A 19,143-nucleotide genomic window follows, 5' to 3' on the forward strand; every position below is an offset into this window, starting at 1 on the left:
CTGGTCAACTGCAGATGACCAGACCAAGGCAAGTTAAACTCACAACTTGCATTATAACTGGCGGGCAAGTGCAAAGACCCTGGTCAGCCAAGATTTAGTGCCCTGTAAAGCAGATATTTTCTAATCGGCTGCTGTAGCCAAATCTTTATTTATTTTCTTTGGTCACCCTTCATTTCCACAGCAAAGGGTAAGGAGCAATGCTCAAACTGTCCGCACCTGACCATTGCCGAGACAGTGTACGGTGGCTGAATAAAAATCATGTCATTAGCGGCACATTCATATAAATTTGATCTATCCCCACTTAAATATGGAAACAGATGTGAGTGAGTTGCACTTATGGGCAGTGACTGCCATAACAGTTAAACCAGAGGCTTGCGAATATTCCAATGACTGCGTTTACTTTGTGGACCACTTGAGAGACTCTGTAAATCCTAGTTTTCAAAATCACTAGTATTTTACCCTCTGCTCAAGAAAGGAGCATTTATATGCTAGCACTTGGGCTTTGAAGTATGGAAGAACTATCAAGTAATATACCATGTTTCACATAAGAAACTTTCTTAGTCATCCAGAAGGGGAAACAACTGGGGAGGTTTAAATCAGCCCAAGTTAACCTCACTAACCTTCTAGTATCTTGTCCTGAAACATTGGATTCACACAATCTACCCTTCCTTCAAGAGTAGGATAGTCATGGAAAAAAAACACAAGTAGCTTAAATGGGAATAGAAAGTTTTTCCAAACTTTTTCCTCTCTGGTTCTCTTCGATCAGAACTGACTTATCTGCATCATCTAAGAGCTTTCTCTTCTCTCTTACACTACACGACCTACACAGCAATCTGTTTCCTCAGTGCAAGTAGCTAACTAAATTGGTTGTCTTTGTGAAACTAGTCAGGCAAGACAAGGATGCAATCTCTGTCTCCAGTCAGTAATGAACGTGGGAATGATCAGCAAAGAAATGACTAATTTGCACTTAACATTTCAGCTCTTAGGTTCAGGACAACTTACTTGCTCTCCATTTGGGTGGGGGCCTTGCTCACAGCATCTCTCAGGATCCTGTTTTCTTGTTTCAATGCTTCTGTTTGATCTTGAAGCTGCCGAAACTGAAGGAAATATTTTTCAGTAACTCAATTACAAAAGATTATGTTTAGCTCATCTTTGCAGGCATTCACAGTAATGTGCTACAGTCAAAAAAGTTCAATTTGAGATTAAACAACAAAATTGGTAGCAACAACTTTGTCTTTTATTGGAGCTTCCTAACGAAACGTCACTCTCCAAATCAGCAGGGTTCTGCCAGGACCATTTATCTACAGGCTCAATTAAAGGCTTGGCCCAATCAAGATTAAAATAAAGAAAGTTCCAGAGGTGAGGCGAGAGTGACGGTCCTTGACAAAAAGGCAGCATTTGACCAGGTGTGGCATCAAGGAGCCAGAGGAAAGGTCGCCACTAGTTGGAGCATGCCAAGTAAAAGAGGAAGGTGGTTGCTGGAGGCCAATCATCTCAGTCCCAGGGCACTGCTGCAGGAGGTCCTCAGCCAAGTGCCCCAGGCCCAACCGTCTTCAGCTGTTTCAATTACCTTCCCTCCACCATATGGCCAGAAGTGGGGATTTTTGCTAATAATTGCAGTGTTCCATTTCACTCATCTCCACAGATGCTGAAGCAGTCTATGTCCACATAGTTGCCCAAGCCTGATTTTGTCCAGGGTTTTGCTCTAAGTACCAAATGACATTTGCACCACAGAAGTGCCAGGCAATGGCCATCGCCAACAAAAGAGAATCTAACCATCTGCTCTGAACATTCAACATTTTTACTATCATTGCATCTTCAACCAATATCCTGAGGGGTTATCATTAAACCAGAAACTCAAATGGACTAGCTACAAGGTCAGAGGCTAGGAATTTTGCAGCAAGTAACACACCACCTGAGCCTGCAAAGCCTGTTGACCATCTACAAGGCACAAGTCAAGCGTATGATGTATTACTTCCTACTTGCCTGAGCGTGTGCAGCTCCAACAGTCAAGAAACTAGATACTGCCCAGGACAAAGTAGCCTGCTTATCAGCATCCTATCCACCACCTTAAAAAATACTCCCTCTATCACCAATGCAGTGTAGTACCATTTACAAAATGTGCTGCAAATTTTTACGAAGGCTCCTTTGACAGTAGCTCCCAACCCAGTGACCTCTACCAACAAGAACAACGGCAGCAAATACATGGCACCACCACGTGCAGCTTTCCCTCTGGTCACACACCACTGATTACGAACTATATCGCCATTCCTCCACCATTATTGGGTCAAAATCCTGGAACCACCTCGCTGCAGTAGCTCAGGGCAGCAGCCCACTACCACCTTCAAGGGTAATTAGGGATGGTCAACAAATGTTGGGCTTTGTCAGTGATACTTGCATCCCATGAACATTTTTTTCAAAATGCTTTCAAAGAATTAATCTGTAGATTAACTTCCCCCGGCCATAATAAAAAGATAACACTATCTTTCAATATTAAAATGTAATTAAGATGATGAGGTATAGGTATGGTGCAAAAAGTGCCAAAGATGCATATTTTAACAGATCTGGAGATTTTAGACTGTAATACAGAACTGTATGATTTTTATTCTATGCCAACTGTTACAATCTTAATACCTCTAACTCAGTTTGTGGGAGTTTAAGATGTGTTAAATTCACTGGACTAATTATAGCCCATGTTAAAGTGGTAACATTTGTAGCACTGCGAAGGTTAAGCATTTACTATGTATTAGGAAAAATATCCCCTTGGGGTCTGTGTAGTGCAAAGGCTTAGCACTCTTCCTTCACCTCTGGAATCTGAAACCTGTCCAGAATGAAAAATATGTACATGATTTTGCACATAAATTATAAGCACCATAGAATGCTGCAGATGCACTGGAGAAAAGCCATCAGGAAAAAATTAATCTAGCATGATTGGTCAAAATCATTATGATTTTCAAGGTTTAGTCTCAAGACCAAGCTATGTTTTTAGATTAAACTGCAACCACAATATTCAATGTACAAGCATTTATTGGTAACTATTGGTAGCAGTGAAAAAAGATATGTTACAATAATTAAGTTTATAGCAGGTTATCATGATGGCACAGCAACTACATCTCCATGAGTACTACTGGCCATCTCTATTAGCACAATAATTCTATTCATTGAGGGCTATAAAGCTAAATAGTTTGTGTAAATTAGCGAAACAAATGCTAACTTTTTAAACACTGAACAGTGAAGATATGCAAAATTAAATTTGCTGAAACATGATTTGTCAATAAGTGTAAATGATTGTTTTTCTGACCACCTTTGCTGTAACATCCTATTAGAGGCACAGTTCAGCACACTGCTCACTTAAAGTCTAACAGCCACTTAAAACATGCCATAAACAATTCCTCATCTTTAATCTTGGAAACTTATGTTCCTACTTTTCAAGTTAAGGGTGAAAAGCTAAGCTCCTCATTACTGAAGTATACTTTCGTTTTAAAATCCCAAGTGAATGTCTTACAAAAGTCAAACTTTTAGATATATGCACATATACAAAGGATTTTTGCCCCGGCCATCTCAGGACAATAATCTAAATTTATGCTGCACAATAATTCTAATTGCAAGATCGGCGAAGATGGTGAAATGTGTGTTTCTTAAACCAGGAAACCACTTTTTTAAAAAAAATATAAACTCCAGCACAACATTAGAATCAACGGATGTTTACTGTTACCAATTTGTGCTATTTTACAGTAAAATAAATGATCGAGAAATGAATTGAATTGTAATTCTGCTTGGGATAAAAGAATGGATTGCACATTTGTTGCACCAACTGCAAAAAACCCCTCTCCTATATATTTTATCCTATGTTGTGCCTCCCACACTTAAAAAAGCTGGTTATCTGTAAACAGCAGTGGTGATAACAAATAAACAGAACAAAACAGTGTTTGCCAGGTCAATTGGTTAGAGATTATAAAGAGGAGCAGATTATTTTGCGTTACCTGCATCTGAGTTTCATTCATATGATCCTGGTAGCTAACTTGCAGTTTGTTCTGCAAAGCCCCTAGTTCTTTTTCAAGGGCAGTGCGCTGTTCCCTTAGCTTGGTTTCAACCACATTGGCTTTCTGCTTTTCAGTCACTAACTCCTAATGGAAATAAAGAAAGTAAGACAATCACAGCTTAAAAAAAACTATGAACTCTATAAATAATAGTCATAGGTAATTAACGAAATGTATTACCTGGTTCAACTGTTTACACTTATCATTCGAGAGAGTAACCTCATCTTGCAAACCTTGAAGCAACTTTTCTTTATCTTGTAGCTGTTGCTGTAACCCAGGAACTGGATCACATTTTATTCCAGGCTGCAAGAAATTAAGAAGAAATCAAGAATATCCCTCATCATAACTGACAAATGCAAACAATGCTTTTGCAGTGATACTAAATAAAATGCTCAAAACAACCACAAATATAACCAAAAACAAAATGCTGGAAATGCTCAGCAGGTCAAGCAACATCAAGAGAGCTAGATTAATGCTTGAAGTTCATAGCCTTTCGAACAAGTCGATCCAAACTGTGTTTCCAGCATTATTTGCTTTTACTGTATAAATTTTGGTATCCACAGTATTTTGCTTTTTTTTGTAAACATCTTTAAAATGCTTGATAAAGCCATTGCCTTGGCCCTTTGTAGTTTTTCCAACATTTTCATGTCTTGAATACAAATATGGCCAATTCAGGTTTTTCTCATCTGTCACACTGCTTGTGCAGATGCCTTCACTTCGCAAGAACTGCATCCAAATTAAAATGGCAAAAACATTGCCGTTAATAAACAGCAATATGAAATAATAATTGGAGAACTGAAAATCTAGTCTTATAGTTGATATGAAGTCAAAATCAACCATGTCCCTTCAAATTCATCTACAACCAGAACAGTGGACTACGTGGGTCAAAATTTGTTCAAGTGTTGGTCAACAACAAATACATCGTGAAGAGTTTGGTGACCAGCAACATGACTATTTCCAGAAGTAAAAGAATTTATCCAAGGAGGCAAGATTACAAAATTCTGTTCTTTAACTGCATTTCTCCTTGAAGAATGTAGGAAAAAACATGAAACAAGTTCAAATTACTACTTCAAGGTAGGCTGTAAAAATAGGACCAAAGTACTTAATACCCAATATATAAATAATTTTACTCAGAAGAAATATTCCCAATGTTCAGGAAAGGGTACACAGGCAAAGTTATTGGGACTGCCCAAGTGAAGTTTGGGTGCCGTAATGGGAGAATGAGAGAATTCAAAGGATGTTTGAAAAAAGATTTAAACAGGCATTTCACATAATACTAAGCAACATTTCAAACCAAACCAGGTAAACTAGCTCAGTCTCCAGCTTCAGCAAGGTGCACCAGGTCATTCTGTCGTAAACAAATACCATCTGAATTCTAATTTAATGCCTACAGCAAAGGAAAAAGAACTAACAAAGCAGAAATCACTGGGAACACTATCATAAGCTGGACTTGTAGGCGAGATGGGCTGTACTTTAAGTCATAATTAGGAACAAAGTTGAAAAGGTAGCAATTAAGAGTCATCCATAATAAACAGGATGATTAGAGTGTTAAGGTAAACATCTTCTATTTGAATGTATATACTGATGGTTTTTGTGGATACGAGCATGGGCGAGTGACGTAATCGGTAGCGCAGGCTTTTGTGGGTTTAGTCTTACCACGAGGGACCTGCATAACTTGCTGCCCCCAGCTCTGAATCGATGCTGTACTGTATTTCAATATTTTTATAAGATGATTGAATATCACAATGCTTCCGACTACCTTGTTGTGACCAAGCTACCACATCTTGAGAAAATGATAAAAAGGGAAAAATGATGTTCAGCATGGCGACGCAAAGATTTGCAGAGTGAATAGCTGGGTTTGCATTGTGAGCGGCGGTCGAGGGCCCTATTTAGCAGGTTTGAGTTTACCGATGAAAAATAGGTTAGCAGCACCCTGGCTATGTGAAGGACCATTAAAGAATGGGGAAGTATGGAACACTTTCTTGGCAGATGAATAATTAGGCTAAAAAGCACTTAATGCATGTGTGTGGTGTACGGTATGGTGCGCACACATGGGGAAGACTTACAAGCTAGTGAGGAATTTAGCAACACAGAAACTGGGGGACATTTCATTTGCGAATTTAGTAGCACTTGTTCAGAACGATCACAATCCTAATCCCTCAGTAATTGCCCAGTGTTTCAAGGTCCACATGGAACAGTCTGTACCTAACTTTCTGGTGAATTACGCTAGGTGGCACAGTGGTTAGTACTGCTGTCTCAGTGCCAGGGATCAGAGTTCAATTCCCGACTTGGGTCACTGCCTGTGCGGAGTCAGCATGGGTTTCCACCGGGTGCGCCAGTTTCCTCCCACAGTCCGAAAGACGTGCTGGTTAGGTGCATTGCTAAATTCTCCCTCAGAGTACCCAAAAAGCGCCGGAGTGTGGTGACTAGGGGATTTCCACAGTAGCTTCATTGCAATGTGAATGGAAGCCTACTTTGACGAATAAACAAACAAACATTAACTTTACTTCAGCTCTGAACAGAGTTTGGAGCAGCGTTGCACCAGAACAGACTGGCCTGTGGCATTAAAGAGGGCAGCATTCAAAGTTATTAGTTGGGAGAAGCCACACTGACTTTCAAGGCCACTCTAGAAATTTCTCAGGGCATGGAAATGGCTGCCAGCAATGCAAAAAAGATATTCAAAAGGCTAATGGTGGGGCGCAGGCAGGTGCTGTGCATCAAGTAAAGGAAGAGACTGCAAGCAAAAAGATGAAAGCAGTGAAATGTTTCAGGTGTGGAGGGACACATTATGCGAATCATTGTAAATTTATGGATGTTGTTCGTCACCGCTGCAACAACAAAGGTCATTTAGCGAAGAAACACAGGGGTGCTAAGAGCAAGTCGAAAGCTGAGCAGGGAAATATAAATTAGAAAAAGCCCGTCAACTGTGCATCACCTGGAAAGCTCAGAGCAGGCAGAAGAAAGAGCACTCTTACTATATGTTTAATGTGGGTTAGGGGGCACACGCAGAGCTTATGCTACACTGGATGGAAAATAAATAAAGGAAGTGGACACGGGAGCCTCTGCATATGAGATTTGCTCCAAGAGTTTATGCAAAGGAATGGATTACGTCATGTGTGTACTGCACCTTTTTAATCCAACTTCAAATGATTTGGCAGAGCAATCTGTTCAGTCATGGAAAGAAGGATCGAGGAGAATGGCAGGTGATACTTTGAAAACCAAGCTGCAAGGTTCTGTTCCAGTACTGCATCACACCACAAACATTAGGACTCTCACCACCTGAATTACTGATAGGTAGGAAACAAAGTCTCACCTGGATCTGCTACATTCAGATGTCAAAGTGAGAGTGAGTAGACAGGAAAAGCAGGAGACATTTCAACCCGAATGATTGTCGGTGTAAGGAATTTTGGCAGTAACCAACAGTGGCTTCCTGGAGTTCTCAACCCAAGTGGTACAGTATCTTTGGCAGTGAAATTGACCAATGGAAGATGCATTCGCAGATATCAGGATCACATTCACCTACGCCATGACTCGGAAACAGCAAAGTTCCAGATAACATTGGAAAGAGATGCTGCTGTGGACATTCGACAGGAAATGGTTCCTGCTGTACAGGAGAATCGAGTGGACTCTACTCCAAGAGAGGATGAGGGACATTCATACGCAGGTATTCAACATACTCCTGCATCCACAAGTCCTGCTCCACTGAAACAAGCCTTACCAATTTCTACTGGATCACCAGTGGTACTGCACAGGTCACAGTATGGTTGCAAAGCTCCTGAAAAACTGATGTATCGTTGAGACAGGTTTCACGAGTTTCATGTTTCTTTCCTTAAGGGGGATTGAAATTAAGTGGGGTGAAGTGTTAGAGTAAGCATCTTCCTATTTGAATGCATTTACTGATGTCTTCAGCGGGTATGAGCATGCGCGAGAGACATCATCAGTGGCGTGGGCTTCGTCTTACCACGAGGGACCTGTGTAACTAGCTGCTTCCAGTTCTAAGTCCATGCTGTACTGTATTTCAATATTTTTATAAGATTGAATATCACAACACACCCCACAATGTGGTTGAAGGGCAGGTGCTAAAAAGAGAAAAACATTAAGAATGCAAGAAATAAGAGTCAGCCATTTAGCCCTTTGAGCTTACTCTGCCATTCAACATCACAGCTGATCAACCCCACTTTTCTGCACTATTCCATAACCCATTAAAGTCAAAAATCTGTTGTTTCTTTTGTCTTAAATATGCTAAAACAAGCATTCATTCATAGATCCCTGGGGTAGAGGATTCAAAATAGTCACAACTTCTGTCTTATTCAAAGTGACTGCGTGGTCTAGATTCTCCACCCAAGGGAAACATATTCTCACCCTTTCAAGCCCCCTTAACAACAATTCAGTTAAGTAGCTGAATTTTTAAGCTCCCCTGCTGGCCTGGTGAGATTTAAACTTATTTCCAGGAGCACTTTATTATTGATGCAGTAAAATAACCACAATGCTATACCCTAGGACAACAGGGAGGAATCAGGGTTCCAAAGGAGACAGATTGCGAAAGGTAAAAAGGGAAAGATAGTCAACAAAAGTTAAAGTTTATTTATTAGTCACAAGTAGGCTTACATTAACACTGCAATGAAGTTACTGTAAAATCCCCGAGTCGCCACTCCAGTGTCTGTTTGGATACACTGAGGGAGAATTTAGCATGACTAACGTACCTAACTAGCACGTCTTTCGGACTGTGGGAGGAGACTGGAACACTTAGAGGAAATCCATGCAGAACATACAGACTTCGCACAGACAGTGACCCAAGCCAGGAATCGAACCCGGGTCCCTGGCACTGTGAGGTAACAGTGCTAACCACTGTGCCACCCACTTCTGGATTTAGAAGCAGATACTACTGGAGTTTAGAAAACTGCACACACAAGGACCGGAATAAAAGGTAAATCTGTAAGATACACACAGTTGAAGCAGAAATAAGATGTCACAGTGTCAGTTAGGAACTATAAGAAACGGTGGCTAAATACTGAGCATGCAATGGAATATTTTAGGTATCTAGAGCGTTTAGGAAAGACTGCAGAGAAGAGGCATTTCCCACCATGTGAACACGCAATTCGAGAAGGTGAAAGCACTAACCATTCAAAGGGGGAAGTGTAGGGTACTGTTGGATAGGCGACTGCATCCAAAATAATTTTATCAACCAAGAAAATATGTCACTTACTTTCTGCCAAATATCTTGAAGCACCATAGCCTTCTCTTTCAGAATATCGACAACATGGACAGCTTCCTCCTCAGTGAATGTCATAGTTTTCAAAGAAGAGAGAAAATCCTTAAATTTGATATCTGCATTTTCTGAAAAGAAAGTATAATCAGCACCACAGTTTGAAGTTCATTTAGTCGACTGTGCGCCTCCTGAGACAGTAACTGAACATTTGAAATTACATTTATTCAACATTCACATTGAAGACCATGACTGAAAACACTAACTGCTACAAATTCACGTTAGAATACAATACAATGAATTTTTTTGTAAGGTGGGCAGTGGGTTAAACTTCTAACTAGTGAGTGCAAAAAAATTGTCAGCACATTTCTACTTGGAAGTGGAATATTTTGTTGACAGGGCCTCAGTAATGAAAGAGAAGGCAAAGCACACACCAGCTGAAAAGCTACTGGCCCGTGTTCTGCATCAATGTGCTCAATAGCCATCAAGAAATTAAATTCAGCAGAGCACAGTTAAGGTGTGGTTAAAGTAGTTGAAGCTTGGAATCCAATATGCATTGATTTCCAATTTACCAGAATAAGTTCACCTTCCATTCATTTAGTGGAACCACAACAAGATTTGACATTGCCAGGTGAAGCTGGCAGCACATATCTGTTGCCAGTTTCCACATGTGGAGTGAATACATGAAAGATTAAATAGATTTTTGTCTGCACATGTAGTGGCACTGGTGCCAGCAGAAACTAGGAGAAAATTGCGGGTTGCAGCCACCGTGCACCATTTGTTAACTTGCAACAGCCAGATTAGGAACAAGGGCATTAAGTGAAGCAGAAAATCTACAAGTTTTCATTGACTAATAGTGATCAGATAGTGCTACTGCATTGGAATAATGTTTTTTTAAGTTCTGACAAAGCTTCATTTTAAACGCTAATGGACCAGAAAGGAAATTAAGATATGCCACAAATACTTTAGCATGGCACGAAAAGCTTAATGGGATGTTGAGTTTGGCTGAAATGCCAAATGGAGAACTGAGATCTTAATTGGGAGGTTGATACAATGCATTTGCCATCTTGGGTTTGTGGAGTAGGATCCAGATCAATGCCTGCATAGAATCAATTGGACACTTTCTACTGTTTAAGTAAAGTCCAGACCTTAGCTGTTGGGTCAGTGATAAGAACTAGTTCTTTATGCTGTATGCGAAAGATAATGTTTAAAATGAAGGAACAAGGAAAACTACACAGACTCTGAGATGATGGCAACTCTTGGCATAGTGCCACATATCTGGACTGAAATATATTGGCAGTTCTTAACCCAGAAAAGTACAATCAACAACCTCTTTACTAACACGATGCTCATGAATGACTGATTTCAGCCCCATGAACACAATGTGAAAAGTATGTGGGGACATATGAAAATTTGTTCATGTTCTAAAACGATACATAATTTTGACACATAACTTCCTCCAAAAGGGGCGAAAAAGGTAGTCATGTAGGAATTAGGCTCAGGAACAATAAGATTCACATTCACAGAGCACAGAAATATACCGTGCTCTACAGTAAACTGATTTTTTTTTAAGTTACGAAAACAAACACCTTTAGGCCACACAAGGATCAACAAGGTACATGCACAAATTCATAAAGAGTAAAGGTCTGAAATGGCAAGCAACTCACCCCCTCCCCCTTTTCCACAGGATGATTCCCTTGCAACTTTGCCTTTCAAAGACAGATAGCAGACTGAAATAACATAAAAACCAACAGAGCAAAAAAAGGTAATCCAAAATGGTTGGGATACTAGAATTGAGATAGTGATGTTGACACCACAGGATAATTTTTTCACTTTTCAAAATGACAGATGAAAAGCTGAAAGTATTTACTAGCGATGGCAAAATTGCTCACTTGGTGATCTATTTCTCCATATACATATCTCATGTCAGTCAACGCTCAGGGAGAACAACCTCAACTGATCTTTCTGAGAGAGACAATACCTCTCGAGGTGAGGCAGCACTCAGGTTACTCAATATTCATTCTCATTTTTAAATATCAAAACGTCATCCATAATATATCAGGAACAATGAATGGATCACATCATCCCTGCTCAAAATACTCAAAAAAATGTTCAATTTCAAGCTGCCAGTGGGAAACCCATTCTAAAAGTGTCAACATTTACTTGACTGACTACACTGTGTGGTGATTGGTATTATACAATATTAAATTCCTGATAGGTGATCTTAGGTGCAAGCCCATCACTAGAGTCAACTTGCAGTTCCAGTACAAAGCCACCGGGTGTCAGCATAAAGAGTCCTTGGCACAATCCACTAAGATACAGGGCCCACTAAAGGACCTTTGGGGCCCCGGGTACAAAGAATATTATGAACTGCTCTGCACAACACTGCCTCTGATCATTTATTTAAGAAAATATGAAAAAATCATGAGGAAATGCATTCACAAATGTTTTGCGTGACAAAGCATATCACGTCCTAATATATTTTAAAATTAAACAGCTTAATTTTGGTTTGTAATGATTCTATCGAGTCTGCCAATCCCTTAAATATTTTGATCCAGTTTTGAGTGCTTAGATTACTTATACAGTCCCTATACATGGACCCCACATGTGCATACATTTTTACACATCAATACATTGATATTCAAAATCCACAACCTTACTGCACAGAAAAGATATTCAACAAACATTTCCAGCAAATATTAGGTGCATGAAAGGCAAGAGCTCTGGTCTATCTCCACAGCAAAAAGAAAGACACCACTAAAAAATCACCACTATACATCAGTCCTTCAATGCGCTGTGACCCTTTCCCAAACACAAATCTATTCACTAAAGCAAACTGATTGAGGTCAACATACAAGTCGCCAGGTGACCATATTTAGCAACTGAAAGCTCTCAACAGGCAAAAATCAAACGAGGCCAAACTACAAGCACAACTTGAAACAGTTAAAATGTTGAAAAGCCTGGCTAAAGTCAAAAACAACTCAACTGCATTTGCACTTCCGATATGCTTTAAGTAGTAATAAAAATGGTCATAAAAGGATTTACAATATTCTGTTACAGGCAGCTGGCTTGACAACTATAATAACTGATCCAGAGGGTTACAGAAAATCATTTCCAATTTGGTTAATGACATGAATTAATCCAGTTATAAACAATGTTGTAGAGATTTAAACATAAAAAGCCAATCAACACTTTGTTCTTCTCTCCAGTGATTGCAGGTTAACAGCCAACGCTATTACCATTTTAATGCAGGGCAGGAATGCTCCCTTAAGGCCAGTAGAGTCCAAATGACTCCACTATTATATAGTATGCTACCCTCTAATGTAAGCTTATGATTTGTTGGAACTTTTGTAACTAGATAAAGCAGAGACATTCAGTAAAATACGCTCCAACCAACTCTAAGACAGTTTATCTTACAAGCTTTTGTACCAAAAATATCCAATGTACCCAAAATACTATTCCATACTCAAGAATTGAAATTGTTAGAGCCATTGCCAATATACAAGAATGAATAGCAGATTACCTTTATCATATTCATTCCTCTGTTTCTTGGAAGCAGGCTTTTGCATACCACTGCTGATCACTTGGCCTTTGTCATCAACCACAATATCCCTCTTTTCAACATGACCACCACCCTCAGCATTATCTAAAGCAACGTAGACTGCGGACTTCAATGGGAGATTCTCTACTGAAGCTGAAACTACAACACAAAAGTGGAAATTAATGGATTTCTTTAAAATGGTGGATTTTTTTTTAGTAAAGAGAATATCCAATACAAGAATACTGACCTGGTTCTACTCTTTGTTTTTTAGGTGCCGTTTTTCTTTTCCCAAGTCCACTTTCATGTGGTTTAGCTTCCACTGAGAGAAGCACTGGTTCTTGTTTTTTGATAACCGTTTGAACAGATTCAACGTGTTCTTTGATACTGCGAACATCCTGGGCTGGCTCATCTGCAAGAATCCAATTGTAAAGCAAATCTTAAAATATGAAGTAGGATAAGGGTAACACAAAGAACTGCTCACCAGAATCTCAGCAAGTCAGTCAATTAGATACTGAACTTCAGTCTGAAATGTCAAATCATTACGATCATAGACCTTTTCCAGAAATGGCAACAAAATATTCAAAAGCTAAAAATGAGGCATAATGGATGCAAAGCAAGCTCCAGTATCACAAATTTAATCACAAACTTGAAAGTTCATCAACTCCTGAAAATTCTCTCTTTAATGCAACTTTTCAACACTGAACACATTCAGGCATACTCCAAAATATTTGCTACAACTAGAAAAATGCCCCATAGCAACAAAATGAAAAAGTGCCAAAATATTACCAGGCCATACATGACCATCTGGAAAAGCTGAAGGATTCAAATTCTATATTTGCAACATCCAAGAGAAAAATGGTGCATCCATTTTATTCTGAACTACAAATATATTCAAGGTTACAGCTAATAATGAGCCTTTGACATGTTTTTGAACACCAAGGGAAACTTCAGAGAGGTATGATAATCCCACATAACCTCAATGACAGCGATATGCAGAACAGAGTTTTCTGACCCAACAGAATAGTTTTTCTATAAGACTGCTTGTGGACATACAAATAGGAAATCACTCTTCTCCAACAAGGCATACAATGTCAGAGGTCTAGTTTTGTTCGGTGGTGGAGGCAGAAACCCTCAATTAATTTTTAAAAAGGTACCTGGATCTACACCAAGTGTTGTAACCTGCAAGGTTACGGATCAGGTGCTGGAAGATGGGATTAGAATGGGCAGCTAGTTGCTTTTTTTGTTTGGCCGACAGAGTCATGGGCTGAATGGCCTCTTTCTGTGTCTTATTTTTTCTATAGCTCCAAGTACTTAACGGCAAAAGTGATCGTAAAAGTTTACAAATTAGTTGGTCGTTCCATTAATAAACAGAAAAGTGGCTTCTCATCTCTTGCTACTGATCTAGTTTCTTCAGCATTTTTCAAAATGCAAATGAGGTGATGGCTGATGAAATATAATGTAAGCAAGTATTGCACACAAGATGTAAAAATAAGCCGCTGACATACTGCTGAAATAGTGGCTGCTGACATGGTACTGAAATAGCCACATATGAAGCTAAAAGTGGAAAGCCTTGGGCTTTTCCATAGAACCCCTACAGTGCAGATGGAGGCTATTCAGTCCATCAAGTCTAAACCAACTCTCCGACAGAACATCTTTACCCAGGCCCACCCACCTGTCCTATCCCCATAACCCCAAGTATTTACCCCGCTAATCCCCCTGACCTACAGATCTTGCGACGCTAAGGGACAATTTAGCATGGCCAATCCACCCAACCTACACATCTTTGGACTGTAGGAGGAAACCAGAGCATCCGAAAGAACCCCACGCAGACACAAGGAGAATGTGCAAACTCCACACCCAAGGCTGGAATCAAACCCAGGTCCCTGGTGCTGAGAAGCAGCAGTGCGAATCACTGTGCCATCCCTGGCTGACCAGGATAGGTGATGAGAGAGGAGGTAATCGCCGAGATGTACAGAATAATAAGAAATCGGAAAAGTAAATCCAGAATACAATGCTAAGAGAGAGTGGGACAAAGGAACACCAGATTCAAACTAATAAAAGCTCCTTCTTTATACAAAAATAATGATGGGCGTTTGAAATGGATTTCCTGAGCCATAGAACCAAAAACCAATTATTTAAGCAGCAATTGGTTGTTGTTACGGAAGGGGAGAGAACTGAGGGGCCCAATGACCTTCCTCATCCACGTGACCAAGTCACTATACTTGAAACTGCTGCACTACAGATACTAGCAACTTCAATTTCCCCTCACTAATACCATCCACATACATAAAAGAATCATGTGGAAGGCTTACATAAAGGTTTCAAATTTAGATTTGAATCAAGGCCTATTTCTGTCACGATTACCAGGATGCATTCCTTGAATATATACACATCATTGATGAGGTCTATTTATTTTGATCAGATCATATCTACAAACCAAATCAAAGTTTGCGGACTAATTGGCTAACATGATCAATTGGAAAAGCAACCCTAGGATTTTAATCTATACTGCACAGTCCAGTAATCTAATTTTCTTTCCAGATTAAGAGGGAAAATTATCAAGCTTCCATTAGGTACATTCCACTCCTTAAGAACACTGAAAGGTGCATTGGGCTTTTTCAAGGAATTCCATTTTAAAAAGGAATTTACAAATAGAAAAACTGACAAAAATGTATGCAAAAATAGTTCAAATAGGTCCATTTTTAGTACACACATTCAGGTTGTCATTTTGATACTACTTTAAAACTAAACAGCTAACTGGCAAATACATATTAAGCAAATAAGCAACTTTTGTATGCAACATTTTAATTTCATTAGATTAAATTGTGCTTAAAAAATTGCAAAGTTTACACTTCTAACAGACATGTATATGAATTCTTATTATAGCATCCTGGCTCTAAATAAAACTTACTGTCCTGTTTCCATAAAGAGGATACACCCTCAATCGGCTCTGCAAAATGTGCAGTAGTTTCCAATCTGTCTGGATAAATCTGGTAGCTATCAAACTGCTCAGAGACAGTAGCAGCTAAAAATAAAGCAAAAATCTTTTTTTAACAATTCAACTTGCTAAGATACCAAATCAGTGAATTCACTCAAATAAATATTGGTGCAGCTAATGTGGTACAACGCAAACTGTCCAATCTCTATGGTAAGTATGAGGTTTGGAAAGGTTTTTGCTCAAATGAAAGCTTTTACTTGGGGTTAGGATGTACAGGGTCAAGCAAAATCACACCATCCGATGCCGCAGTTACACAATCATTGGTGGACTAACATCATCTGCTTACCATCCTTACTTAGGAATTGTATGGACAAATTTAATCCACAGATCAAAACCATGAATATTTTCATACCAAGCTTCATTCTTCAGGGCCAAAATATTCAGAAGGCAGAGACTACTACAACTAAGGTTTCTGGCAAGAATTCCCCATGTTTATAATGTCCACAGCTTTTAGTGCAAAAGTTACAGGATTAGCCTTACTGTAGGGATATGATAGATTCATCAATCATTCTTTCAATCGTCAACCAAGACCAAGCTTCATGAAAAGATGTGCCATGATACAAGAGTTTCTACTGAAAATACACTACCCTTGTCATCGGGTATTTGGGATAGAGGAGTTAGGAAAGTCAGTCTACACTACAAGTGTTGTGATTTACACAGACTACTGCTCACTCTAAACCTGCAATGAAATACACCGCAGCTTAATTGTCATTTTTGCCTGCCACCCCATAGATACTAGAAAATTTTTGAAGTTGCCTTTTTATTCTTTCACAAGATTTGGACATCACTGGCTACGTCAGCATTTGTTCACCATCCCCAACTGCCCTCAAGAAAGTGATGGTGAGCCACTTCCTTGAATTGTAGTCCACAAGGTGCAAGTACACCCACAATGCCATTAGAGTGTGTGTTTCAGGATTTTGAACCAGTGACAGCGAAGGAAGGGCGATATAATTCCAAGCCTACCTTGCTTTTGTTACTCATCTTCAACAGCAGACCTCAATGCAAAATGAAACACCTTTAAACAGACGCCTGGAAAGATCCCTTGTGTCACTGTCTGTGTGGAGTTTGCACATTCTCCTCGTGTCTGCATGCGTTTCCTCCGGGTGCTCCTCCCACAGATTGGCCATGCTAAAATTGCCCCTTAGTGTCCTGAAATGCGTAGGTTAGAGGGATTAGCGGGTAAATATGTAGGGATATGGGGGTAGGGCCTGGGTGGGATTGTGGTCAGTGCAGACTCGATGGGCCAAATGGGCTCTTTCTGCACTGTAGGGTTTCTATGATTCTATGATCCATTTTTACCATGCAATCATGGTTATTGGTTTTAGCAAAGTGTGTAACACTGTTTTCAGATAGCTACTCCAAATTTGTGCATCAGAACTATTACTTTGGGTAGGTCTATTAACTAAAGAGGACACCAGGCATAACATGAATTTGTCAAATACTGAAAATGTAAAACTTTGCTTTAACCTATTGATTAAGTTGCTCATTCCCTTGTATTTCCATAAATATCAATTCAAGTGCATGGAGGAAGTACCATCGTGCAGGCACTGCAAAGAAACAATTGAAAACCATGTTCTACCCCATCTAAATTCAGACCAACACTGAGGTACAAATGAAATTCACCCTTGACACTTGTGCTCAAGCTCATTTACAGTAAAAACAATTATTTCTGACAGGTTTGAGAACCATAGCAGTGATTGATACCATTGACACATGTTTTCTGGATGTGGCCAAAAGTTTTGCCTTAATGGACAAATGGTCAACTGGACTAGGTCAGCCAATGGTATCAAAATAGAGCTCAACCTAATTCATGGTCCACTGGGCATATCAATATTATTTGTTTAGATCCAAGAATGTGTCGACTGTTTAAGGTTACATCTTACGACAAAGTAAAATTCATAGAATCCCTACAATGCAGGAGGCCATTCGGTCCATCGAACCTGCACTGGCAACAATCCTACCCAGACCTTATCCCCTCAACCCCATGTATTTACCCTGCTGACCCCATTAACACTAAGGGGCAATTTAGCATGGCCAATCAACCAAACCTGCACATCTTTGATGTGGGGTAGGAAACCAGAGCACCCAGAGGAAACCCACGCAGATACAGGGAGAATGTGCAAACTCCACACAGGCAGTCACCCAAGGCCAGAATTGAACCCAGGTCTTAGGCGCTGTGAGGTAGCAGTGCTCACCACTGTGCCACCATTGGATGTAAATGTTGTCAAAAATAGCACAAAGTTAGTTTTTAAATGTCTTGGTCTTCTAAACACAAGCAAATACAAATGGCATTTATGTAAATTAGGAATATCTTCATTGTTCGCTCTTCTCAAATTTTTTTATTTTTTTTTAATATACTTTTCCAATTCAATCAAATCAAATCCAATTCAGAGTCTCAACAAGTTGAGACATTTCCGATCCAGGCTGACAAGACGCCGGGCGACTAAACCACCCTGTCCTGGGCCCGATCTACATGAGCCAAGCTGATTGGAGAAGGGGGAGGTTCCTCCTCCAAGACTTGGGCTCATTTGCATCTTAGCCAAAAGGCCGAGATGCCGCTTTTAAAAATTGCTTCATATGAAACATATGAAGCCTCAGTGTAACCCCATGACCTCAACCAAGTGCAGATCCGATACTACACTTGATCTTAGCCAAAAGGCCGAGAAGCTCTTCTCAAATAATGTAACCAATCAGCTCCTTGAACCAAAGATGTCCTTTGTTTGAGAAGAGATACCATGGCTCTCTTCTCTTTCATCCACATCCTTATGATGTTCCTGACACAAACACCTACCAAATAACTGAAGTTAACAAGCATTTTGGGTCAAATTATCTTTACATTATGTCTTTAGTACAAAAGCAGGGCATTCAGCTCCTTGAACCTGTTGCCATTTTATCAAATCAGTATCTTCAACTCAAATTTATCCTCCCCATATCTCTCACCCAAAATACCTCCATCTTTCTCAGACAATCCAGTAACTGCTGCTGCTTGGGAGACAACAGTTCCAAACTTCCAATGCTTGTGAGATAAAAGTGTGATTCCCAATTTCACTCCTAAATGGCTTAGCTCGAATTTTACATCGTTTCCCCCCACCCCACTTATTCTTGGCTCTCTCACTGGAGGAAATGGTTTCTCTGCATCTACCCACTGAATTCTGTTATCATTTTAAAGACCTCAATCAGATCATCCCTTATTCTTCTAAATGCAAGAGAACACAAATTATCCTCAATTTAACACTAAACCCTGGTGTACTCCTTCCAAAGCCAATGTCCTACAGTTCGCTGGCTAAACCTGAATCCAGTGCTCAGTTGGTGCGTAGGCTCTGTACAAATGAAATAATTCCTCACTTCCAGATCCAAT

At 39.8% G+C, this 19,143-nt stretch overlaps 1 protein-coding gene and 1 pseudogene across 15 annotated transcripts in view; both read right to left on the bottom strand.

Moving 5' to 3' along the window:
- The window catches only part of ktn1 (kinectin 1), a 103,928-nt gene that overhangs the window by 68,008 nt on the left and 16,777 nt on the right, over nucleotides 1–19,143 (bottom strand). For 9 of the 15 annotated variants that reach the window (XM_078233878.1, XM_078233876.1, XM_078233872.1 and 6 more), the window contains 7 exons: nucleotides 13,035–13,196; nucleotides 12,770–12,946; nucleotides 10,914–10,976; nucleotides 9,247–9,377; nucleotides 4,221–4,343; nucleotides 3,984–4,127; nucleotides 1,003–1,097 (listed from right to left, as the gene is read on the bottom strand). In XM_078233878.1, coding sequence (XP_078090004.1) covers nucleotides 1,003–1,097; nucleotides 3,984–4,127; nucleotides 4,221–4,343; nucleotides 9,247–9,377; nucleotides 10,914–10,976; nucleotides 12,770–12,946; nucleotides 13,035–13,196 — 895 coding nt within the window. The remainder of the gene's footprint in view (nucleotides 1–1,002; nucleotides 1,098–3,983; nucleotides 4,128–4,220; nucleotides 4,344–9,246; nucleotides 9,378–10,913; nucleotides 10,977–12,769; nucleotides 12,947–13,034; nucleotides 13,197–19,143) is intronic. The other 6 variants (XM_078233879.1, XM_078233877.1, XM_078233874.1 and 3 more) reach the window with 1 other exon arrangement.
- On the bottom strand, nucleotides 18,252–18,456 carry LOC144507407 (U2 spliceosomal RNA; annotated as a pseudogene).

The sequence above is a fragment of the Mustelus asterias genome, chromosome 18, assembly GCF_964213995.1.
Source record: "Mustelus asterias chromosome 18, sMusAst1.hap1.1, whole genome shotgun sequence".
Lineage (NCBI taxonomy): Eukaryota > Metazoa > Chordata > Chondrichthyes > Carcharhiniformes > Triakidae > Mustelus > Mustelus asterias.